We start from the raw sequence: 26,599 nt of genomic DNA, 5'->3' as shown, positions 1-26,599 counted from the left end.
CATTAGCAATAATAATTCTACAATTTGCGATGAAGCCGTTAAGGCCAACCTCTTTGTGTCATGCCCCTGTTAGAATCTGACCCCAAAGGAGAGGAGGAACAGCCAATAGGGAGTGCTCTCCTTGCCAGAGCAGAACCCCTAAAAATTATTTATGAGATATCATTCAGAACCAGCTCCTTACCAAACTTATGGTCCTTAGCAACAGTCATCCCTATCTTCAAAAAGGTGACCCCAGCCTGGTTGAAAATGACAGACCAATCTCACTGTGTTTTGTCACGTGCAAATCATGCAATCAATCATTAACCAATTCATCACCCTCCACTTAGAGTCAAACAACCTATTCTCCAAAGAACAACTTGGTTTCAAGAAAAAAATGTCCTGCAATCTACAACTCCTATACTGCAAAAACATATGGACTACTCTATGCCTCAACTCATAGAACATTTTGTACACACATTGTATAGTTGTCACTCTACTTGACGAGGGTAAAGCAATAGACACAATTTACATGGGCTTCTGCAAAGCTTTTGATTCAGTGGTACATGACAAACTACTGTTAAAACTAAATTCTTACAGCATTTCTGGATACCTTCATAACTGGATTACTGCATTCCTGTCAAAAAGGCAACAAATAGTAAAAATAGGGAGCGCTATAACAAACCCTGCTCCAGTTAACAGCGGTGTCCCCAAGGCAGCGTTCTTTATACTCTATAGAAATGACCTTTGTGATCACCTTATAAGCAACTGCGTCCTCTTCACGGATGATGTCAAACTATTCAACATCACTGACAATGCTACTGTCCTTCAAAGTGACCTTGATTATGTGTCTGAATGGTCAAACAATTGGCAAGTCCAAATCTCGACCAACAAATGCTCTGTCCTACATATTGGTAAAAAAATCTGTACACCAAATACAAACTAGGTGGATATGACCTTGTTGAGGACCTTCACTCTGTCAAGGACCTCTGAGTATTCATATCTAATGACTTAAGCATCAGAGCTCATTGTAACAGCATTGCCAAAAGGCACTAAGAGTTGTAAATCTAATCTTACAAAGCTTCTCCTCTGGAAATATAGAATTGCTAACTTAGGGCATAAAAAACCTTTGCTAGACCAATACTTGAATACAGCTCATCTGTCTGGAATCCACACTGTATATTGGACATTAATACAATTGAGCGAGTCCAGAAGTATTTCACGAGAAGAGGAATACACTCCTCTGCTCGCAACAGAATACTCTATATCACCAGGCTTGAAATTTGGACTTGGACAATCTTGAACTATGCTGCCTACGGTTGGACTTAAGCATAGTACACAAAATTATCTGCTACAATGTCCTACAAGTCAATGACTACTTCAACTTCAACGACAACAATACAAGAGTACACCACAGATACAAACTCAATGTTAACCAGTCCAACTTTGATTGCAGAAAGTACAACTTCAGCAACAGAGTGGTCAATGCCTGGAAAGCACTACCTGACTCTGTTGTAACATCCTCTAATCCCCCAATCCTTTAACCTCAAACTATCCACTATTGACCTCACCGCATTTCTTAAGAGGTCTGTAAGGGGCGTGCATAAGGGCACAATCATGCCTACCGTCCCTGTCCTATTGTCCCCATTTATTCATACCTACTTCCTGTATTCTTACTCATGTTTATACTTATACCTATTGTCTTGTAAGCGATTGACATATCAAATCAAATCAAATATATAATACATTTGGATTATATTATCTTTGCTAAGACTGTGTACAAAAGATGATGTCCCATCTCTGCAGCACCTTCCTTTTCTACAGAAGACCCTTCAATTGAATAGAGAACCTCTCCTTGCATTACCAAATGTGCAGCAGAAGAACCATAATCAATGATGATAATGTCATAAGAGGATATCACTGCTTGGATCCTTACCTCCTAAACACTGTAGATCCCAATCCCTAATCATGATACATATAATGGCCATGATGGAAAGCAGTTCTTCAATTCCAAAAGCATCTATCACATACTGACCCACCACTCCATTCAGTTTACCTATAGGAAAGTAGACATACAAACCTGAGGGACTTTGTAGGTGTCTCCTAATGTTGACATCTGGATGGAAATGTCATAAGTAGCTGCATCAACAAGAGCCAAAATGTTGTCCTTCCTTCCACAGCTGTAATTGGGAACGTTGGCTTCTCCACTTGAGAGCATGTCCATCAAGGCATCTGAAGTCAAAAGTGTGTTCAAATAGTTGTCATGGATATTGTACCCAAGTGTGAGATTTTGCAGAAGCCTTGGAATCTTGTTGACCACTTGAATATTAAAAATGTAGCGTAGCAGTCTATACTTATCAAAAGGTAAACTAAGATAAAAAGGTTCGTGTTATAAACATCATCATTAAGAGAAAAAGCAACATTTTTTTTTCAATTTAATGGTCTTTGTCTCCACAAACCTTAAGCCAATTCCTATCCAAAACCAGAAGGAAATGAGAGTTCCATCAGCTCATTCTTTTAATGAGTGCTGGGGAGAGGAGATGGAGATGCCTTTCCACTAAAGTTAAGAATCACAAATCGAATTATTTGTAGCAGAACTAATTTTCAATTGACAAGTAACAAGGATTCAAAATCATTCAATCATTAAAATAGAACTAACACAATAGGAAGAGGTTGTTTCATATATGACCCAAAAAGGAAATTCTAAAATAAGGTCATTCTCTGTTCCTACAAGGATCAGGCCAGAGGTGGTATTCAGCAGCTTCTGACCAGATCTGGACAACCGGTAGTGGAAATTTTGAGTATTTTGGAGAACTGGCAAATACCACCTCTGAGTGGCCCAGGCTCCATCTACTCTCTGCCTCCTGAGTTCCAGCTGATTGGCTGGGTCTTCTTTCGTTGACCTGCACAGGTGAACAGAACTGGAAAGCAGGTCAGTGGGGTGGGGAGGAGGAGATTTTACAATATCCTTTCTCTGGAGTGGAGTGGGAATGGAAATTTTGCAGTATCCTTCCCCTGCCATGCCCACCAAGCCATGGCCACCAAGCCACGCTCACAAAACCAGTAGTAAAAAAATTGAATACCACCACTGGATCTTCAGGCATTGAATACGGATGAGTGGTTGTAAAAATATAAACATGAGCTAGGAAGAGGTAAGTACAGTCCATTCAATAATTACTTGAAACCAAAATTGGTATTGAAGTATAACTAAGGATTAGAGCAGGAAAGTTATGGAATCTGGACTTTTTCAGCTTTTTTTTCTACTGCTTCATCTTTGGATTCAAGATTATTTTCTACCAAAAGAAACAAAAGTGGGCAGCAATGAAAACCAAAACAATTCAAGAAATAAGATAGGTCCTACAATACAGGCATAAGAAAAGAATAAGAACTGCAAATAGAGGGAATGAAACTCCATTACAGTGAATGACTTACAACTCAAACTGACAATGAGGTGCCGTGTTGAAAGGCAACATCACTGTATGCAATATTTTTGTTCCAGTGTTGATGATACTAATGATATGGTCCCCTGGACTGTAATAGCTCCATGGTTTTTTTTCATCCTGCTGCTCGAAACTCAATGGGCACTTCATTCTAAGCTTTCCAGAGATTGGCTGGGACACCAGCAGCAACAGAAGCACAAGCAGAAGGTCCATAATTCATGGGTCTGAATCAAACCCCTTCCTCTTTCTAAGAAAGAACAATAAGAGTTAGATGAATTGAAAGCACTTTTATAATGTGGAAATTATAGTGACTTTCTGGATTCAGACAGAGATCACCCAAGCTTCAACTGGAAAGAAGAGTAAGTACATTCAAGGACACAGTCCATAACTGTACCAAAACCAGTGCCCTATTGTGTGTGACTGAGGCATTTATCCTTTTCTAATGCAAGATCCCTTCCATGTTGCTTCAGTCTGTTGTTTATCTCAAAGACAGTCAGAGAAGTAGTAGAAGAGGCCCCAGAGACCAGAAATTTGAAAATTACACAGTGAGAAGTAACTTCTCCTCTAGGGACCCTACATTTCTTCAGGACTCCATTACCAGAGGAGTAGCTGGAGAAGAGCATCTTAGAGAAAAATCACAGATCCACCCTCAGGGGCATTGTTGTGTAGTGGTTGTGGTCCTTTCCTGTCAGGTCTTGTCCAGAAAGTGATGCTGGACAAAGATAATTCAACACCCAGGGAATTGACTTCTCCTGTCCTTCAAAGTGATAACTTGTCTCCAGAAAACATTGGGGAAGATCATGCACAATGATGTAATTTGTTGACATTCTGTGTTACTAGCACTAAAGTCAAGTACTGCCTGTCTTCTAATAGTAAGGAAGTAATCAATATCCTTAAACGCTCTGTCAACTTGTAAAGAATCCCTATGACTGTTTTTGAGTTACCATAAGCAGGGGGGACCAGAAATACATTCCACACATATCTTACAAAGATTGTAGCTAGGCTACCGGATCTTCTGCCCATAAAAATCCTTCATTGGACAATGTGATTGATGATGCCCAGCCTGTGAACATGCTTCGTTGGAGAATCTGATTGATGACACACCCAGGGGAGAGGGGGAAAACAGGGTCACAGGTGTCCATAAATCACATATGTCAGAGTTGGCTTCAACTGGGATAATGTCTACATGTTGCTCCTAATAAATCTTTTGGATTCTTTTGATGTTTGGCTTGAGGTTCATGATTTAAATAGGGCAATTGCCGGAACCCTGACACCCTGTCTAATAGTAAACATTGGGCCTGTTTGTGATTTTCTTTTCTAGTCAGTTCTTTTCTTTCTTCATATATGAATCCTGATTGGAGCTGATTTTAAAATTACTTGTGAATGAGATAAAATTTTATTCCCTAGTTTTTCTAGAAATATCAATTTTTGGATGAGACTTGATTAAGAAACTTTATATTCTGAAGTTGGTTATTTTACCAAATATACAGCATCCTGTCTACAGTTGTCATGGTGACAATTCTCACAGCATAGTCCATGATGAGACATGATTTCTTGCAACACCTTCCCAGAAACTGTTTTAGGGGGACCTTGTGGACCTTCTGTTTTTGTTTTTTTTAAGATGGTGGAGTGATAACTGTTTGGCTTACTCATCTGTGATTTTTTTTGAGAATTTCCCCAGGGTTGGGCTCCAAAAATTTTAGCAACTGGTTCTCTGCCCAGTTGCTGGGTGGCCATGGTGGGCATGGCCTAGTCGGTCTCCTGCAGCACCATGGTGGGGAGGCATTTTCACCTTCCCTTGGCTCCAGAGGCTTTCCTCAGGCCTCCAGGAGAGCGAAAATGGCCTCCCCCTGTCTCCAGAGGCACTCTGGAGGCCCTTCTGGAACTTCTGGGAGGTCCGTTTTTTGCCTTCCCTGAGCCTCCGTGCAGCCTCTGCACTTACCTGGCATCCAAAATAGGCCACACTGCGACTCCTGGGAGGGGTGGGGTGAGGTGGGAGGGGTGGGGCAGGGTGGGTGGGGCCAGCCAGGGGTGGGATTTGCAGGTTCAGTGAACTGCACAGAACATTGCCTAAAGGATCACCTAAACCAGGGGTCAGGGAACTTTTTTACCTTTTACCCCCCAAAAAATTTATAAACGCCGACGTTACCCCCTTGATTTGAAAGGAAGGAAATCATACACTATTTCAGGGGTCAGGGAACTTTTTTACCTTTTACCCCCGAAAAAATTTATAAACGCCGACGTTACCCCCTTGATTTGAAAGGAAGGAAATCATACACTATTTGAATTCAAAATGTTATTGGATGTATTTAAAATTACTTTGAAAGCTTCAACTTACTTGAAAACTTCAGGTTTTGGAGAAATGATGTTGCTTCTTCTTGGATACGAGATCATCAATATTGGAACATTTTGATGTCAGAGCAATATGGATACAGTCTTCCGGGTCCAATCGATTTCTTTTCTTTGTTTTTATGTTCGTAAGAGTGGAAAATCCTTGTTCGCAAAGGTAGGTTGTTGCAAAAGGCAGCAACTCTTTGAATGCTTCCTCATGTGCAATTTTGAAGGCCTTTGCAGGTGTTGACATCCAAAAATTTGACAGATCTGCTTTGTTTTCAAATGTAATCTGTGCTTCATTATTGCATCGAAGCTCAAGAAGTGACTCTGCCAGCCCTTGAGGCAAGAGCCATTCTTATAATCTCTCTCTCTCTCCGGAATAGTCAAGCCCTTTCCAGCAGGCGCGATCCGCGCCGCCCTTTACCTTGCAAATGCAAAACCCCGGGATTTTGCATTTGCAAGGTGCAAAGGGGCGGTGGTGGATTGCGCCTTCTGGAAAGGGCTTGACTATTCGAGAGAGAAGATCATAAGTGAATCAATTAATTTGGAAAACGATCTCACTATGAAAGTCAGTGTTCTCTGCCAGTGGGGCGTTTGGAAGAAAACGCCCGCGGCATATCCACTCGCGTGTAAGGGGAATCAGAAATCCCCGTTAAGCCACGAAGTCTCCCAATCGCACAGCCCAGAATCGCCCTCCCTTCAGGGGCAGCAACGATGCCCAGTGCAATGAAAGCGCCCTGGCTCTGGGCTCGCGGGCTCAGAAAACAACGCGAGCCGAGGTGGCTTCAGCTCCGCTTGAGCCGTTTCCTCAGCCCCAGCTGCTTTCAGTCCACTCGGGAGGAGGAGGAGGAGGTGGTGGTGTGGTGGTGGCTGACGTTGTTTTCTGGGCTCTAGGCTCGCAGGCTCAGAAAACAACGCGAGCCGCCACCACCACCTCTTCCTTCTCCCGAGTGGACTGAAAGCAGCTGGGGCTGAGGAAACGAAGCCAAGCAGAGCTGAAGCCACCTCGGCTCGCGTTGTTTTCTGAGCCCGAGCCTAGAGCCCAGAAAACAACGCCAGCCACCACCACACCACCACCTCCTCCTCCTCCTCCCAAGTGGACTGAAAGCAGCTGGGGCTGAGGAAACGAAGCCAAGTGGAGCTGAAGCCACCTCGGCTCGCGTTGTTTTCTGAGCTCTGCACTGCGTCAGGTCCTTGTGTATGTAAACTATACAAACAGAATGTCGGAAATAAAATGCCTGGGGGTAATGAGAACGGTCGCGCCATTTGGGGTAATTTACCCCTGTTCCCCGACCACTGACCTAAACCCATGCAAATTCATAGTAGTAGTAACAAATTCATAGTCATAGTAACCCACCTCAGAATTCCCCCATCCCTCCCCTCAAAGATTGCCAAGTGCTTGGTAGGTGTGTTTGGGAGTCCCTATGTTCCTGATGTCTCTGGGTCAGGTTTTGCCTTGGAATTGCATTTCTTATCTGGAAGGGATGCACATTAATTTTGTCAGAGTATATTCATGAACTGGAATGGAGCATAGTAACAAGGTCAGCCAATGTATAGGCATAGCAACTAAGTCAGCTAATGAGAACTGTTTGGAAACTAGAAGTGGCCTAGGAAATTGAAACTAGAAGTAGCTTAGGTGTGGCTCTATATTAAGCTCTGCAGCTCTGAAGCTCTGAGTCTATCTGTTGAGAATGAAACTGCTTCTCTCCTCTTGCTTGCCTGATGAACTAAAGTAAAAGAGAAAATAATTTGCTTGCTTGCTGAAGACTGGAGGTCTGCTCTGAACTTGAAACATGTTTCTGTTTGAGTTTGCTCCATGTTGGAGAAATCTACAACTGGTTTGTAAAATCTACTTATTATGTTTATAAAGATGTTAAATTGAAGCATCAGCCATCTGTGTTTATTTTTCTGGCGCTGAATTAACACTGCAAAACTCTGGACAGATTTGGCTTTTGTGAGCTACAGCTCTTCAGATCCAGTTGAAGGAATGTAGCTAGATTAGACAGCATGTAAATGACAGAAAGAAATGCAGATATATAGTTAACTCAGTATTTTTAGGCCTACCACCTAAAGACATTACAGAACTTGATAGACAGACTACTTTTATCATTAGATGTCCCTTAGTGTTTAGATCTGGTCTGAGGATGATAATGTAACACTTGGGGATGAAGATGCAGCCTAGCAGGCCAGCACTGGAGGCCAGAATGGAGAAGATCTGCACAACCACCATATATTTTCCTTTGGTGCTCAAGTAGGTGGGCAGGAAGGAGACCCAGACACTGCAAAAGACCAGCATGCTGAAGGTGATTGGCTTGGCTGCATTGAAGGTCCCAGGCAGGTTTCTGACCAGAAAAGCTATCATGAAGCAAATGGCAGCTAAAAAACCCATATAGCCAAGATCAACAATAAACATGATGACAGAGCCTTTGTTGCACTGGAAGATAATCTTTCCAGGATGGGAATGAAGGTCAGAGACAGGGAATGGAGGAAAAAAAAAACCAGCCACATGGCAAAGATGATCATTTGGCCAGTAGAACAAGAAAGGATTATGGAGGGACTTCCGGTTTGCAAGGCTTCGGCAGCGGCAGGGATTTGCAATACCGTGCGATCCCTGCTGCGCTCGCTGCCAAGTTGCCCCCGATCCATTTGGATCTGGGGGATATAGCTGCCCCGTAGAGGCAGCTGAAGACAAGGGGGATCTGGATAGGGGTTTGGGGGTGTCGCAGACCCCCTCCTTAGCCAGCAAAACCCCCTTTTCCCAAGGCGGAGGAGTGGCGGTCAGTAATGGCCGCCACAAAGAAACCTGCAGCTGGACAAGATTGTGCAGGAGGAAGAAAGTCGGAAGAGTCGTGAAAGTGGTTTTTGACCGGGATAAAGTAAGAGAAAGTACCCTGGAATTTGAAAGTTGCCAAAGATAAATTGTTTCCAGAGAGAGTTACAAGCGGCGAATGGAATTCTAAAAGGGAAAGTTTTTTTTTCTTTTTTCACTCTCCTTCCTAACGTGACAGCGGATGGAACTATAAGAGAAATCGGAAAATCTGCATTGGAGGTAATGAAATGCTGAAAGGATAAGGATTTCTGAACACTTTTTAAAAAAACCTTTTTTTTGCTGTGAGTGGGAAGGGAGAGGGGAAAAAATTGGAGCAGAATTTGAAAACAAGGAGAAGATTGCCTAGAATTTTAAAGAGTTATTAAACATTAATAAGACTTCTAAAAGATATATTTTAAATGGAACTTTGTGACTAAACACTAACCCCAGAAAGAGAAAATGAAGAAGGAGAAAGTACTTAAAAGAAACAGCTTATTTGGATTGCTTGGTGATTTTGGAACTTTTGAGAACTAACTTTGATTAAAAGCACCTTGGTGGTTGTTTGGAAAAACTTTTTCTCTCTATAATGGCATCACTTGTGGATGGATTGAAACTTGAATACCAAAAATATAAAAAAGAAGAACAAGAAGGGAAGGATTCTCTTGGCACTCTCTTTCAATTTTTAGAAATGGCGGTTTGTACTTATGAAAAGCTGACTGCGCAACAGGATGACTGGGATAAAGAAGAAGCCATTTTTGATGAACAAGTGACTTTAGTTGGGGAAGGAAAGGAGAAAGTGGAAAAGGAAAAAGGGACCTTAAGACTTGGAAAAACAACCAAAAAAGAGAAGAATAAGGTGAAAAGTGGATACTATGTTAGAAAACAACAGAAAGGAGGAAAGTAGAAGAACAAAAGGGAGGTGGAGAGACAAGGGGGTAAAGAGGGCAAGGAGAAGAATAAGGAAGGGAGAAAGGAAGGGATGAGAAGCCTCAATGGTGGGGAGCAAGATGCAAAGAAACAAAAGTCTTTTAGAGATAATGGGTAAACCTTATTGAAAAAGGGATTCTGGAAAGGTACACAAGATTGTATTTTTATATTTGTATTTAGAAATAATCTTAGAAAATTGGAAACAATGTGTAATTTAAAATGTGATAAAATATTTAGTGTAATTTTATGTCTCTATGTTTTGTGTTTTTGTGTGTTTATGTTTGATTTAGTTAATAAAACCTTGGAGGAATGTTAGAAGAGGACAACTGAGAATAAAAGATAGAAGAGAATAAAGCAAATCAGAAGAAAAAATAAGTATAGCGAAAAAAAACATATAAAATAAATAAATATAGAAAAGAAATATAATTGAATAAAAGTAAAGGGAGAAATAATGAGAAACTTGAAAGGATATGTATGTGTTTATAAGGAGATGTGTCAATGGTGTATAAAATGTTTCATTTGTTTTGTTAAAATTTACAAATAACTTTCAGAAAAGAGGTTTATGTTCTTATGTTTTATGCTTTGTATGTCTTTAAAAATTAATAAAATTTGTTTTTTTTTAAAAAAGAAAGGATTATGGAGTTGGTCAGCCTCTTCCCCAACCATCTCTTCATTTGGTTTCCTGGTTTTGAAGCCACGAAGGCCAACACCACAGTGATTGTTTTGGCCAAGAGGGAAGAAATGGCAATTGAGAAGAAAATACTGAAGACCACTTTTTGAAGAAGGCAGGTTGCTTTCCTTGGTTTTCCAACGAAGAAAAAGGTTGATAAGAAGCAAAGCAGGAGGGAAACCAGGAGGATGTAAGAGAGGTCCTTGTTGTTGGCTTTGACAATGGGAGTTTCTCGGTATTTAATGAATACAATTAAAACCATACCTGTGATTAGGAATAAGAGCAGGGCAAAGGAGGTTGTGATGAAGCCCAAAGGTTCTTCATAGGACAGGAAGGTTATTATTTTGGGAGTACATTGGACACGGTCCTTGTTGGGAAATTTATCATCTGGGCACATGGTGCATTCTTCAGTATCTGAGAAAACAGAAATTAATATTTCATTTATAGTTTCTCCTTTCACATTTCAAGAAAGACTTTATTTGGGTGACAGCTGATACTGAGAGAAGGAAAATAATCCTAAGCAGAAATAGAAATAAAATAAATAGATGTAAAATATTTGTCTGGCTTCTCATCTTAAAATATATACAGCAATTCTATCAATAGGCATCAATTGGCATATCGAACTACCACCATCCTACCAAGCATTGAGACACCAGGAAAGACCCTGCAGGAGGAGCAGAGACCACTTCCCATCAGGGAGCAGAGACCAATGACCCCTTGGCCATGTGGATTCATCCTAGGAAGGCACAGCCAGGCCTGTCCAAATACAGAGGAGCTTGGCAGAGATGCCTCAAGCTAAAATAGACAGGAATAATGAAGAACGAGCCGGGCCGACCACACAGTCATGAGCAAAGCAAAAAATTGCAATAGCTGGCAGGTTAACATCACTTCTTAGAGATAAGCAATCCAGGCTGGGTCTAACAAGGGAGGAAATAACAAAAGATAAATCTCCTTTGACCAACTTGACTGAAGCAAAAACAACAGAGTTAATTACAGATGGGAGCCAATTGGAAGGGCCTATTACCCGTGCAATGTGTGTGTGTGTGTGTGTGTGTGTGTTATGAAAAACAACAACAAAAATAAATCCCCAAGAGAAATTCCTGAAGTAAAAACCATCCTTCATTATAAATCCCCAATTCATAGTCAGAAAGGAATTGGGAGCAAACTAACACAACAAGGTTGTTTTATGGCCACAAGTCAGAGAAAGTTCACAGTTGGTGCACAAGAAGAATCTCTGTGTAGGCCCCTCTAGCTATGGCTGTCGTTGAGCAGTAGTTGTAAGTGTAGGAGAAGTCCCAATTGTGAAGCACCTCAATCTATGGAAATGCCACCCCGTACACAGTCAGAGGTAGACTATCATCTGATTATGGGGGAGGGGGAGGAATAAAAAACAGTAACCCATGGTAAGAGGGCCCTGGGTGCTAGTTGCATCATATGTAACATCTTGATGAATTTATCCCTTGCAATCTAGGATTTTGTAAATTTTCATTGCTTTGATTGGGTTTTCTAAAATGTTTTATTGCCGGTTTTCTTGTCAGAGACACTTTGCGTGAAGTGGATGGCCCTCTAAATTTGAAAAATAAATAAATGAAATAATTGTATGTCAACAAAAAGAAGATTAATCCTCAAGTAATCCGGAAAGAAATATTGAATCGGTTACCTGTCTTTGAAAAGTTTTTAAATGGTTCCAAAAATGAGAAGATGAAGCAATATATTTTCATTTTAGATTTCACTTGAAAAATTAAAATGAAATGAATGCCAGATAAATGGATATTATGTAGATTTTTTTTAATTAGTTCTCTTTTTCCTCTCTTAGATTTGATTCCTTTTAGTCCAAAAAAAGTGTATGTTAGCCTCTTTTTTTTCTTTTCATAAACACTATAGATTTTTTTTATTCTTGGAGGTGTTGTGGTATTGTTTCTATTTCACTATTTAATAAGAAAGATAATTGGAAAGATAACAAGAGATGGGAGGCCCAGGAGCCATTCTATCAAGGAATCAATGCTGTAGGTGATGCTAAACCTAGGACTGTTGAACTGGGTTATAACAATATGTCGACCCTGAATATGACATATGTATAGCCATATTTTATATAAGCCTTTGTATTCCTTTTTCTATTAACTTTTAGGTTCATAGTATACTGATACTTCAGGTTCACCACTTTCTAATGGTTATAAGGGGGGTTGTAAAGATAAAGAGGGAAATTTTGTCTAGGGGACATTCCTTTCCTGTGGGAACAGATCAGATGCCTGCAGCAGAGGTGGTATTCATCAGGTTCTGACCAGCTCTGGAGAACCGGTAGCAAAAATTTTGAGTAGTTTGGAGAACCGGCAAATACCACCTCTGACTGGCCCCGCCCCCATCTACACCTACAGAACTGGTAGTAAAATAATTTGAATCCCACCACTGGCCTGCAGCTGGCTGAAGGTGGAGTTTGGAGTCACCAGGCATTTGGACTAAGACGTGATTAGAGATTGTGACTGAGGGGGCAAGTTTCACACTTTCGTTTTCATTGGGTGTAATTCTGGATCTGGTCGGAATTACACCAAATCCTTGCCAATTTAATGTGTTCCTAATAAATGGAATTGAAATGGAAAATGGATGCCATGGACTTTATTCCTTGGGATATGTTACTTGGAGGCTTGACACAATATTAACCAATGTGGAGAAAGCCAGTTTTTGTGAATGCTCCTGCAGAAACACCAAGTAATATGGTCGTGTTTTCTACTGCCTTCTGTTATTCTGTTGTTTTGGAGAGAAATTGTTAATCATGTACACGTGCCACTTTTCTTCAAACCATGTATGAGATTAACTACTTTTCAAAGATTTGATTTTAATTTTTTAAACTTGTTCATTTTTAATTTGTTTTTCTTCCCTGTGTTCTCCTCTGAATGAAGTATTTTGTTGACAGCTAGTCTAAGACTAAATATATGTTTAATTTTTAATTTACAATCTTGCACAGAACAGCAGGATTGAATGACTGGAATGTACTGGTGGATGGATACAAATTGTTCAAAAGGAACACATCTACAAAAAGAGGATGTGGGGTTGCACTACATGCAAGAGATTGCTACACATCTACAGAAATGCACATGATCAAAGATAAAACCCCTACAGATGTATATAGTCAATATAAAGGGGGGGAGTGACATTGCCATAGACATATAGTACAGGCCACCCAACTAATCAGAAGACATAGACAAACTCTTTGCCAACTGTTTAACAAATGTATATAGGAAGCTTACTGTGGTACTAATGGGAGACTTCAACTATTCAGTTATCAACTGGGAGACTAACTCTGCAGTGAGTGGGAGATCAAATAGATTCCTAACCAACCTAACTGACAACTTTGTCATCTAAAAGGTAGAGGAGGAAACTAGAAGTAAAGCTATACTGGACCTAATTCTTCTTAATAGAGGGAGTTGAAGTTACCGAACCTGAAAGTGACCATGTCATACTGGAATTCAATCTAATGCAAACACAAGCAATAGAAAATTATCCAACCAGGGTCTTAAAATTTTTTAAAAATTAACAATCTCAGAGAGAGCCAAGGAAAGATTCCATGGATGAAAATCCTAAAGGAGAAAACAACTAAAGAATCATGGGAAACTCTGAAAAATGCAATCATAATGTCAGGGCTCCGATAGTTACCCCCATTTAAATTATGAATCTCTAGCTGGATTTTCAAAGCTTAAAGAAGATTTATTAGGAGTAAACATGCCAGAGTTGCCTGGATGTATCTGACTCTGAGACACATCTGGTTTCCCACCCACCCCCGGATGTATCATAATTCATATTCTCCAATGGGACACATCTCTAGCCAATCATACTCTCCAGTTAGAATTTTGCACAGCGGAAACTTCGGTCGCCTTGAAACTATCTATGAAAACATTTATGGAATGCAGTTTCGGTTTTGCAAGCTGCTGCACTTCTTCCCCCCTCCCTTTCTGCTGGCAACTCTAAAAGACCAGAGAAATATTATATGAGTTGACACATAAGAGTCCAGTCCAGCATAAGCTAATCAGAGATGCTTAGCCAATTCTAGTCCAATGACCTACTCCAGCAGGGTTAGAAGGGTTAGAAGGGAGTGTGTGTGTATATGTATGCATGGCTGTCAAAACTCCAAAAACAGGTCTAGTAGCTCTGGGGAGGCCAGTCATAAATTAGAACACTTGCTAAACAATCGACCATTAAGTGAGGACCACTTGTTTGCCAGTCACCATGGGTGACTGGGTGGCCATGCCCACCCAGCCACAGGACCACCAAACCACACCTACCCGGTCATGTGACTAGCAAGCCATGCCCAGCCAGCAAGCCACGCCAGCCACACCCACCCAGTCAGATGACCAGCAAACCATGCCCACCCAGTCATGTGACCAGCAAGCCACATCCTCAAATTAGGCATCGCCCACAGAAATTTGAATCCCACCCCTGGGTGGGGGGCACCAAGGATGAGTTTATAGCACCAAGGGGGCGGTGGGCTGAAAAAGTTTGGGAACCACTGATGCAATCTTTTAAATGTGATAATCCTATATAAAACTATAATTACTGTAGGAGGTTGTCTCCTTATCCTAATCTGTTATTGGAAGTTGGGGGCCAGTATTAGCAAATATCTTATAATAAAGCCTTCTACAGATTGTGATTGTCACAGTCTGTTATTTTTATTTTTATTGAATTCTCACATTACTGTAAAAGACAAACTAATAAAAAATTAAAAGAAGCAAGAAAATGGAGAGAGAGTTCCTATTTGACCTTGACAAATATAAATCACCGGGACCTGACTGATTACATCCAGGAGTTCTGAAGGAACTGGTAGATGTTATCCAGTGGTGGGTTGCTACTGGTTCTGTCCGGTTCTGTAGACCTGGTAGCTCTGAAAAGCAGCAGACAAAGAACCGGTTTTATGTCTGCTGCTGTTTTTGCCCACCCTCACGCCTGGGCTCTTACCTGAGCTTTATTTCCTGCTTTTTCAACCTTGCGAGGCACAGCTGCGGTTGAAAAAGCAGGAAAAAAGTGCTTTTTCAAACGCTGCATCTGTGCACGCAGCTTTACTTCTGTCCAGGGAAGTTTTATAGGAAGCTGATGGAAGATTTACAAGCGCATGCACAGCGCAGCATGCAGGGAAGCAAATCATAAATCACTGAACCGGTAGTTAACCCTTTCGGATCCCACCCCTGATGTTATCTCAGAAACATTGTACCATATCTTTCTTTTCTTTTTTCTTTTGAGTATATGTTTTATTTGTACATTTTCTTTTTAAAGAACATAAAAAATTCCATGTCTATCTGAACAGTGTGTTGTCTGGGCACAATTAATTTTAGGTAAGATACAACAATAACCAAGTCATACTAATAATCTTAATAAACATATCAATATTAATCACAACATAATAATACCATTAATTTATCCATCTTGTGAAATTATCTTTTTAGATTCTGTTTAGCTTCTAACCTCTGTTTCTGTTAGTTAACCACCGGTGAAATAAATCACATGTTAAAAAATATTCTGTTTCTTCCTTTTCTTTTATCTTGTGTCAATCTATCCATCTCAGCACATTCTAATATTTTTTATTACACTTTCATCTGTTGGGACCTCATTTAACAGATTTAACAGATAATCAGAGTTGGAAGGGACCTTGTAGGTCATCCAGTCCAACCCCCCCGCCCAAGCCTAAGCACTGTCCAAGCACTACCCAAATGGCAATCCAATCTCTTCTTGAAAGTCTCACATCCGATACCTGTACAATCAGCACAGGGGGGCCCCAAGGCTGTGTGCTTTCTCCACTTCTCTTTTCCCTATATACCAATGACTGCATCTCAAATGGTCCATCTGTTAAAATACTGAAGTTTGCTGACAACACAACAGTGATTGGTCTCATTCGAGACAATGAAAAATCTGCATACAGACAGGAGGTTATACAACTTGCCTCATGGTGTAACCAGAACAATCTGGAACTGAACACACCCAAAGTGGTAGACTTTAGAAGAAACCCTCCCATACTACCACCTCTGACAATACTACACCATATCAACAGTAGAGACCTTCAAATTTCTAGGTACTACTATATCACATGACCTAAAATGGACACCTAAAATCAAAACCGTCATCAAAAAAGCACAACATTGAATGTTTTTTCTGCACCAACTCAGGAAGCTCAAACTGCCCAAGGAGCTGCTGATCGAGTTCTACAGAAGAATGATTGAGTTTGTCATTTGCACCTTTATAACTGTCTGCTTTGGTTCTGCAACCCAACAGGACAGACACAGACTTCAGAGAGTAATTAGGACTGCAGAAAAAGACAATTACCACCAACCTGCCTTCCATTGAGGACTTGTATACTGCACAAGTCAAAAAGAGGGCTGTGAAAACATTTACAGACCCCTCACATCCCGGACATAAACTGTTTCAACTCCTTCCCTCAAAACGATGCTATAGAGCATTGCACACCAGAACAACTAGAAACAAGAACAGTTTTTTCCCGAAAGCCATCACTCTGCTAAACAGTTCCCTCAAACCTGTTCAACTATTACAAAGTCTGCACTACTGTTATATCTTGTCATCACTCCTTATCACTCATCCCCTCCCACTTGTGCCTGTATGAATGTAACTTTGTCACTTGTATACTTACTATTTATACTGACTGTTTCCTTTTATCTTTTCTTTTATGTATACTGAGAGTATTTTCACTACGACAAATTCCTTGTGTGTCCAATCACCCTTGGCCAATAAAGTATTCTATTCTATTCTATTCTATTCTATTCTATTCTATTCTATTCTATTCTATTCTATTCTATTCTATTCTATTCTATTCTATTCTATTCTATTCAAGTGATGATGCTCCAACAACTTCTGAGGGCAAGCTGTTCCATTGGATGATTGTTCTCACTGACAGAAAGTTTCTCCTTATTTCCAGGTTAACAGATAACCAATAATCAGAGTTGGAAGCTGTTGAGGTAATTCCCCATTAGGAGAATGAGTGCACACAGGGAGACGTAGTAAGCGTAATGTTCAATAAAACACACACTGCACACAGCTACACTGTATAGTAAAATGTAGGTTTTACTTCCAGTAAATGGTTAAGCAAAGTCCAACAAACAGTCCAAGTCATACACAGTTATAGCAGTCAGTTTTCAGTCCAGGGATAATCCAATAACAAAGTCCAGTATCAAAAACAGTTCAGTAATAGACTCACATCAATCCAAGAATAACGACGATCAGCAACAATCAATAGGGAAATGCAGGAACCAAAAACAACGAACATCAGAACATCGACCGACTGGCAACTAACAACACTCTCTGGGAAACCAGGTTTCTGACTCCATCTTATGGCTGTTTGAACCACACCCAATTACAATTTTTAGCATTCCCTTAAAGAGACAGTATTAAAATATCTATCCTGGTTTATATATTCCCAACCCAACTGTTAGGTGACTTACATTCCTAGCAGAAGGGACCTTGTAGGTCATCTAGTCCAACCTCCCGCCCAAGCAGGAGACCCTACACTATTTCTGACAAATGGCAGTCCAATCTCTTCTTGAAGGTCTCAAGTGATGGTGCTCCCACAACTTCTAAGGGTAAGCCATTCCATTGGTTGATTGTTCTCACTGTCAGAAAGTTTCTCCTTATTTCCAGGTTGAATCTTTCCTTGATCAGTTTCCACCCATTATTCCTTGTCTGGCCTACAGGTGCTTTAGAAAATAGCTTGACCCCTTCCTCTCTATGGCAGCCCCTCAAATATTGGAAGACTGCTATCATGTCTCCCCTGGTCCTTCTCTTTACTAGACTAGCCAAGCCCAGTTCCTGTAACCGTTCTTCATATGTTTTAGTCTCCAGTCCCCTAATCATCCTGGATGCTATTCTCTGTACTCTTCCTAGAGTGTCAACATCTTTTTTGTAATGGGGTGAACTAAACTGGATGCAGTAGGTGTGGCCTTACTAAGGCTTTATAGAGTGGTATTAGTACTTCCCTTGATCTTGATTGTATCCCTCGGTTAATACAATTTAGGATTGCATTAGATTTTTTGGCTGCTGCTGCACACTGCTGGCTCATATTTAGCTGGTTGTCCACTAAGACTCCAAGATCCCTCTCACAGTTACTGCTATTAAGCCTGGTTTCACCCAGTCTATACATGTACTTTTGGTTTTTCGTGCCTAAGTGTAGGACTTTACTTTTCTCTACATTGAATTTCATTTTGTTAGATATGGCCCAGTGTTCTAGTCTGTCAAGATCCATTTTGATCTTGAGCCAATCTTTTTGGGTGTTAGCTATTCCTGCCAGCTTAGTATCATCTGCAAATTTGGTAAGTTCCCCTTCTATTCCCTCATCTAAGTCGTTAATAAAGATATTGAAGAGTACTGAGCCTAAGACAGAACCTTGTGGCACCCCACTGCTTAGTTCCATCCATGTAGACTTAGACACATTAAGGACTACTTGTTGAATACGGTTTGTCCTCCAGTTGCGAGTCCATCTAGGTTAAATCTCTCCTTGTTCAATTTGCATCCATTGTTCCTTGTCTGGACTTCTGGTGCTTTAGAATATAGCTTGACCCCTTCCTCACTGTGGCAGCCCCTCAAATATTGGAACACTGCTATCAAGTCTTCCCTGGTCCTTCTCTTCCCTAGACTAGCCATGCCCACTTCCTGTAACCATTCTTCATATGTTTTAGTCTCCAGTCCCTTAATCAAATTAATGTTTCCATTGTTGTGCAAACACTATTCTTGCTGCCATTACTACAACCAAAATTAAGTATGTATTCCCTTTATTATAGTGTTCTGGTAGTATACCCAGCAGGAATATTTCTGGTTTCAAATCTATATGTTGCTTTATCATTTTTTCTAACCAAGTATGTATTTTAGTCCAATATCTTTTTGCCTTTGGAAATTGTGGGTGCTCCATCACTGAAAGCTTTTAAGAAGAGTATAAACAATCAGTATGACTATGGCGGCTCTTTCTAATATTTGTTTTACTTAATGTTCTGCAACCCAACAAGACAGACACAGACTTCACAGAGTAATCAGGACTGCAGAAAAAAACAACTACTACCAACCTGCCTTCCATCGAGGACCTGTATACTGCATGAGTCAAAAAGAGGGTTGTGAAAATATTTACAGACCGCTCACATCCCAGACATAAACTGTTTCAACTCCAACCCTCAAAACAATGCAATAGAGCACTGCACACCAGAACAACTAAACACAAGGACAGCTTTTTCCCAACACCACCACTCTGCTAAACAAATAATTCCCTCAACTCTGTCCAACTATTTACAAAGTCTGCACAACTATTACTATTAATCTTCTCATCGTTCCTGTCACCTATCCCCTCCCACTTGTGACTATATGACTGTAACTTTGTCACTTGTATCCTTACAATTTATATTGACTGTTTCCTAGTATGATTTGATTGCTTATTGTACACTATGACTATCATTAAGTGTTGTACCTTATTATTCTTGACTCTTGATGAATGTATCTTTTCTTTATGTACACTGAGAGCATAAGCACCAAGACAAATTCTTTGTGTCTCCAATCATACTTGGCCAATAAAGAATTCTATTCTATACTACTAACATTTAGAACCAGGTTACTTTTATTGCACCAGTCCATCAAAGCTTTCACCTCTTTCCTATAAGCATCTTCATTGTCATACCAGACAAGACCCACTACTGCAGTGTCATCCACATACTTCACATTATGATTCATAGCAGATTTGGCATAGCAGTCATGGATCATCAACGTGAACAATGGCAGACTCAAGACGCAGCCCTGTGGAGATGGAGTTGGAAACCTTTCTTCCAATACACACAAATTGGGGCCTATTAATTTAGAATGCAGTATTGTGTTGATGATGTTGAGATCTTGAGTCCAGTATGACAAACTACCACAATTGCAGATAAACTATAATACAACTAAAATAATGGCATTATTACAGCCCCCTGCAATTATACAATTATTTCTGGTATATCAACAAAATTCTCATTGTACAAATATCATGTTTAAAATATCTTGGTGGGGCATTTCACAGCTCAGCTAAGGGCACAGGGTATATATAATAACTGGCCTACTCAAAAGAGTTAAATGAACATCTTGCAATTTTCTGGACAAGAATTATTGTCCGACTAATCATAATCAAGGGTTGGACTCTTTGAAAATTTTGAAAGTCAAAATTCTTCTATTTCACATTTTTACATTTCTTCTGCTCATAAGCTTCTCTTTTGTATTCAAGTCTGGCCTCAAAATGATAATGTAGATCTTGGGGATAAAGATGCAGCCCAGTAGACCAGCACTGGAGGCCAAGATGGAGAAGACCTGCACAGCCACCATGTATTTCCCTTTGGTGCTCAGGTAAGAGGGCACAAATGTCATCCAGACACTGCAGAAGACCAGCATGCTGAAGGTGATCAGTTTGGCTTCATTGAAAGCCCCAGGAAGATTCCTGCCCAGGAAAGCCACTGTGAAACAGATGGCAGCTAGGAAGCCCAGGTAGCTGAGGGTGATGTAGAACATGACAACGGAGACTTCGTTGCATTGAAGGATGATCTCTTCAGGCTGGGAGTGGAGATCAGCATCAATGAATGGGGGAAAAACTCCCAGCCAGATGGAACAGATGATTATTTGGACAGCAGAACAAGAAAGGATGGTGGAGTGGGACAAGCTCTTTCCCAACCATCTCTTTACCCGATTGCCTGGTTTTGTAGCAAGGAAAGAGAGCATCACCATGATTGTCTTGGCCAAAAGAGAAGAAATGGTAATTGAGAAGACAATGCTGAAAACTGTTTGTCGGAGAAGGCAAGTGGCTTTTCTTGGTTGACCAATGAAGAGAAGAGGAGACAAGAAGCAAAGCAGGAGGGAGACCAGGAGGATGTAAGAGAGGTTCCGGTTGTTGGCTTTAACAATAGGAGTTTCTCGGTATTGAATGAATATAATTAAGAAAAGGACTGTAGTTAGGAAGAAAAGTAAGGCAAAAGAGACAAGGATGATGCCCAGATCTTCTTCATAAGACAGGAAGGTTATAACTTTCAGGATACATTGGACTTGTTCCTCATTTGGATATTGATCATCTGGACACTTGGTGCATTTTTCGGTATCTGAGAAAACCAAAAAACAATATTTCTTTAACATTCTGCCCTTCACATTTCAAGTAACATCTTTAGGGATAACAGCTGATACAATACCAATTAGGCTTGGAAAAGACTATTTTGAAGATTTAAATAAAATTGTGTTGAAGTATGTATGGCAAGGTAAGAAAGCGAGAATAAAGTTAAAACTTTTACAAGATGCTAGAATTAGAGGAGGATTTGGTTTGCCAAATTGGGAGTTGTACTATCAAGCTGCAAATTTGATGTGGGCCAAGGAATGGATAACATTAAGAAAGACTAGATTGTTGACACTAGAAGGACATGATTTTTTGTTGGGCTGGCATGCTTTTTTATGGTATAAGGGAACTAAAACACAGGGCTATTTTAGAAGACATCATATACGGGAGTCTTTGCGGTTAAATTGGGAGAAGATTAAAAAACAATGTTATTTGAAAATTCCAGTTTGGTTATCGACTATTGAAGCACTTTCCTATCCTATAATTTATAAGAAGGAACAAACAGTTAGATATGGGGAAATATTGGATGAAAAGGGTGAACTTAAATCGATGCAAAATTTAGAGGAACAAGGTATAAAGATGAATTGGTTTTCATATGCGCAAATACATTCAAGGTATGATGAAGATTTCAAAACAGAAGGATTCTATGATAAATTGACTGATTTAGATAAGATTTTGAGAGGTACTGATGAAAAGATGATTAAAAAATTATATGGTTATTTATTGGAAATTAAGCTAGAGGAAGAACAAGTTAAAGAAACTATGATTGCTTGGGGGAAGAATTTTGGATATGGGATCGATTTAGAGAAATGGCAAAATTGTGGTCTCAAAATTATAAAATGACAATGTCAACAGCATATAAAGAAAATTTGTATAAGATGTTTTACAGGTGGCACTTTCCCCTGACAAGAATAGCAAGAATGTTCAAGAACAAATCCGAAAAATGCTGGAAATGTCATCAGATACCTGGCTCATATTACCATATGTGGTGGACTTGTGAGGACGCTAGAAAATATTGGATTAAAATTCGCATGTGGTTGGAAAAAATGACAAAGAAACACATAGACTTGAAACCAGAGATCTTTTTATTGGGAATCTTACCTGATACATATAGTAAAGACTTGAGATACCTGATTGTAAATGTATTAACAGTGGCTAGGATTGTATTTGCTAAAAATTGGAAAAATGAGAAAATACCATCGCAGGAAGAAATTATTAAGAAAATATTGGAATGTGCTGAAATGAGTAGATTGCCATTTGAAATTAGAGAACAAGAGGATAAACAATTTTATAAAATTTGGGACCTTTTCTACCAATGGTTAGATAATAAAATACAATAATAGAATATCAAGAATTCTAGGAAATAATGAATATATAAAGATATATTTCTTTTTCTTTTTTTTTTTGATATCATATCTATAATAAGTTTTTAGGATAGATTTGGTATGATTATATGATTTGTTATAAAATAAACTAAAAGTAAATTATAGTTATCTCGCAAAGTATGAATGAATAAAATTATAGTCAAATGATTGTTTAATAGTGATACCAAGTTATTTAATTTCTAATTGATAATATGAGTTATTATGTAATGTAACTGTAATTGAGACTACGAAATGGATGCACAAAAAACTGGTAAACCAACCGACACACTGCTTGTATATTTATGAAAGAAAGCTGGATGTTTTTATGTTTTGTTTGTTTTGTTTGTCTTTAAAAACCAATAAAATTGTTTTTCAAAAAAAAAATAACTGCTCAAAAAGAAGATAGGAAGTCCATCATTTTCTAAACCATACAGAGCTAACAATTATGACACTGGGGACAATCCTAGGACCAATGTGATTTCTTGTGTATTCCACAGAATTTTCATGGTAACTCAGGTTATTAGAAGTAAATAATGAATCAGTTCATCTTAGAAGGCACATTTATTGGATCCTTCCAGATGGATCCAAAACCATACTGGACTCAGAGGATGCCTCTCTTGTGAAATCTAGTTGGCTGGAAGAAAAAAGTAAGAACTTGCAAATAGTGTGGAATGACTACTGGGACAAGTGGAAATATCGGTGTGATGAGATGCACCCATAACTGTCCATACCACCTCATCGTGGACCAGTATACCTTCCAGTGATCCACAAGAGATGGCCCATGTAGAGAGTATTGCAATAATCCTTCCAGGAAGTGGACCTAATTCTCTAAATTTTAAAGAACCCAGATGTTCCAAGAAAGACAAATGTGGAAGGATAGATGCAAACTAAAAAGCAGTATTTTCTCTGGCAGTAGCAAAACTTGTCCAATATGCCATGCTCTCTAATCCCTATCAAGGTCTTTACTATTTTTCATTTGGATGAGAAATCATGCAGTTTGAAAATAAATAAAAAATCAGTTGAGATTCATTCTGTCCTTTAATTATCACTTTTATGATAATTAAAAAATTTTTTTTTCTTTGGTGTCACCCACCTTCCTGAGTGGAGATGGTCCCCTCGGGACAAGGAACACAGTCATAGCAGCAAAATGGCTCTCCTTCTCGCTTCTGCTTGACAAATCCAGGATGACATTTTTCCACACATTTGGACTCAGGCAGAGACTAAGCAGAAAAACAAGGAATGCCAAAGTAAATATGTTAGCATTAACCATCCTGACATGCTGACATACTCTTGAAATAAAAGTGACCGCTGAGTTTCTAGAACTATTATGATATGAGGTAGAGGTGAAGTCATGAGAACATGTCCCTCAGAAAGTGTAAGTCAGGAATCTTTTGCTGCAGAAAGTAGGAGGGGGGGATTTCTAAGGCCCAGCTAGGTATCCAAGAGAAGGTCCTTTCTATTGAAGAACTACAATTAGGTAACAACAACTGGCTTGGAAAAATCAATCCATATTTGTTATTAGTTAAATTTTGAGCTCATTTTCATTCCAGAATTTCTTCCCAAATTCTTGGACCTCCTTCATTGAAACAGAAGGCCAATTTCACTATCCCAGTGGGATGAAAGATTGGAGTAGATAACTCTACCCAGGTCTGGGTTTCTTAGAAACTTTGTGCTCTGCTTTTCTATGGGACACTGGCCCCAAGGTAAATCTTACTTCCAAACTTATTACCAAGTAGAACAAAAGGACCTCAGTCCAAACTTGAATTCAGGCACTGGTCAATAAATTTGTGTTCTTGATTGCTATTTGAAGACAAGGAAGAAGTGGATCACAGTGTCAATGAATACTGTTAATACTTCAGCTTCAACCATAACAACACAAGATCACACAATAGATACAAACTCAAGGTTAATCACATCAAACTTGATTGCAGGAAATACGAGCTCAGCAACAGAGTGGTCAATGTCTGGAATACTCTACCTGACTCTGGTTTCTTCCCCTAACTCCAAAAACTTTAACCTTAGACTGTCTACTATTGACCTCACCCCTTTCTTAAGAGGTCAGGAGGGGGTGTGCATAAGTGCACCAACGTGCCTACTGTCCCTGTCCTATTGTTTCTTTTATTTTTCTTATATGTATCCATTTCATGTATTCATAACTATGTATATACTTAAACCTATTATCTTGTAAGCAATTGATAAATCAAATAAATAAATACAAATACAATCTCTAGCACTTGAGGAATTAGCCCTCTCTTACCATTCGCATGCAGCTTCTCCATTTCAACACTGAGCCAGGGTGCATAGGCTTAGCCCAACGAAATTGGTCAGAAGCCTTTGGAAAAGACACCAATATTTCTCTTACCCTGTTGTGCAACTTTAGCCATGAGAGATGATCTTGGTTGATAATCATTCTCTCTTCTTCAACAGTCACTAGTTTGTTTTTCATGGCATTCTTTTTGGGGAGAAACACCCAGCTAAAGATACTCAGATCAGCCTTTAAATCTCCATTTTGGTCCAAGTACAGTTTGAATTCAGAAAAATTGCAAAGCTCATTCTTCTCCAGAAAAGGATGGAACTAGAATGGGAACATCCAGGTATTTTAAAAGCAGTAAACTTGGTTAATTTTCCCTTTGTTCTCATTTCACAGAGGTCTAAGTTGCAAATATCCTTAGTTGGTAGAATAGGTTTAACCACTATCTTCAAAAATGAAAAAGAAAGGTTCAGCAAAATTTGTCAATCATATATTGACAATATATGTTTTGAAAACAATATCATTGACAAAATTTGTCAATTATAAGAAACCTTCTAAATCATCAATAAACTGCACAAAGAAAGAGAATATTCATAAATTCCTTGACAACAACGGGTGCTTGTTATAAAGAATGGATTGTCAAGAATGTTGCCAGGCGAATCTTCTCCCAGATGGATCACATTGTAAATACATCCAGATGAGCTAATTGTGCCTTATGGCTACATTAAGAAAATATTATCTGTCTGTCTGTCCATCTATTTGTCTACATCCGAGGTGTCAAACTGGATTTCTTCAAGGGCTGAATCAGCATTGTAGTTCTTCACAGGCTGGTGGGGGGAGGGGCACAGGATGGATGCCTCCTGCGGCAACCTGCCAGTTAAAATGGGATGTATGCGGTTCGCACATAGTCCCCCTGCACCTCGTTTTAACCCTTCATGGCCTCCTGCAGCACTCTGCTAGCTGTTTTCGGCCCCATTTTTTTCCCCAATTTTCGGCCTGGTTTTTGACCCATTTCACCCTGTTTTGGCCCCTTCAGGACTTTTTCAGCCCTTTTTCAGCCCGTTTTCCAGCCCGTTTTCAGACTGGCTTTTGGCCCTTTGTTGGCCCTTTTTTGGCCAATTTTCAGCCCATTTTCAGCCCATGTTAGCCTGTTTTCTGGCCTATTTTGGGCTGTTTTCCAGCCTGTTTTTGGCTGGCAGAGTGCTTCAGGAGGCCATGGAGGGTAAAAATAAGTTGCAGGGGGCTGCACACAGCCCATTTTAGCTGCTAGAGGCACCGAGGACTGATCCTTTGATAGTTCCAAGCTAGCCGCACAGGCCAGACTAAACATACCGTGGGCCTTGAGTTTAACAACCCTGGTCTACATCATCATCATCAAATTTATATGCTACTCATCTTGTGATGCAAGGCCACTATGCATGTCTGGAGGTACAAGTGCCCCACCTATTATTTTTACAACCTGGGAATTTAGGGTGAATCCTATCTGAGTTTCTCTTTTTATATTGTTATGGGCTCTTCCTTTTTTTCTGATTACATATTTTTAACAGATTGTGGAACTGAGGAGGAGCTTTTTTTAGCATTGAGGAAAACGAAGAAGGAACAACAGAGCCATGTTGGTCTACTGAAGCAGAAAATCAGAAGGAGTTTAGGGACATATTTTCCAACTAATAAAAGCTCTTAGGGGGAGAATAACTGAAGACTGAGAAGCCATCAGTCAGATGTTTTTACACCAT

At 39.7% G+C, this 26,599-nt stretch overlaps 1 protein-coding gene across 1 annotated transcript in view; it reads right to left on the bottom strand.

The window, feature by feature from the left end:
* Nucleotides 1-7,172: 7,172 nt before the first annotated feature.
* Nucleotides 7,173-26,599, bottom strand: part of LOC148128496 (vomeronasal type-2 receptor 26-like) — a 35,514-nt gene continuing 16,087 nt past the window's right edge. The window contains exons 5-9 of the mRNA XM_087948921.1: nt 23,709-23,835; nt 21,184-21,243; nt 19,744-19,971; nt 10,421-10,570; nt 7,173-7,225 (exon numbers count right to left, since the gene is read on the bottom strand). Of these exons, the coding sequence (XP_087805047.1) occupies nt 7,173-7,225; nt 10,421-10,570; nt 19,744-19,971; nt 21,184-21,243; nt 23,709-23,835 (618 nt within the window). The remainder of the gene's footprint in view (nt 7,226-10,420; nt 10,571-19,743; nt 19,972-21,183; nt 21,244-23,708; nt 23,836-26,599) is intronic.

The sequence above is a fragment of the Notechis scutatus genome, unplaced genomic scaffold (genome assembly GCF_049901735.1).
Source record: "Notechis scutatus isolate UNSWTSFEM ecotype Mainland unplaced genomic scaffold, rNotScu1.2 NSCUSCF46, whole genome shotgun sequence".
Lineage (NCBI taxonomy): Eukaryota > Metazoa > Chordata > Lepidosauria > Squamata > Elapidae > Notechis > Notechis scutatus.
This window is presented reverse-complemented; position numbering and strand designations above follow the sequence as displayed.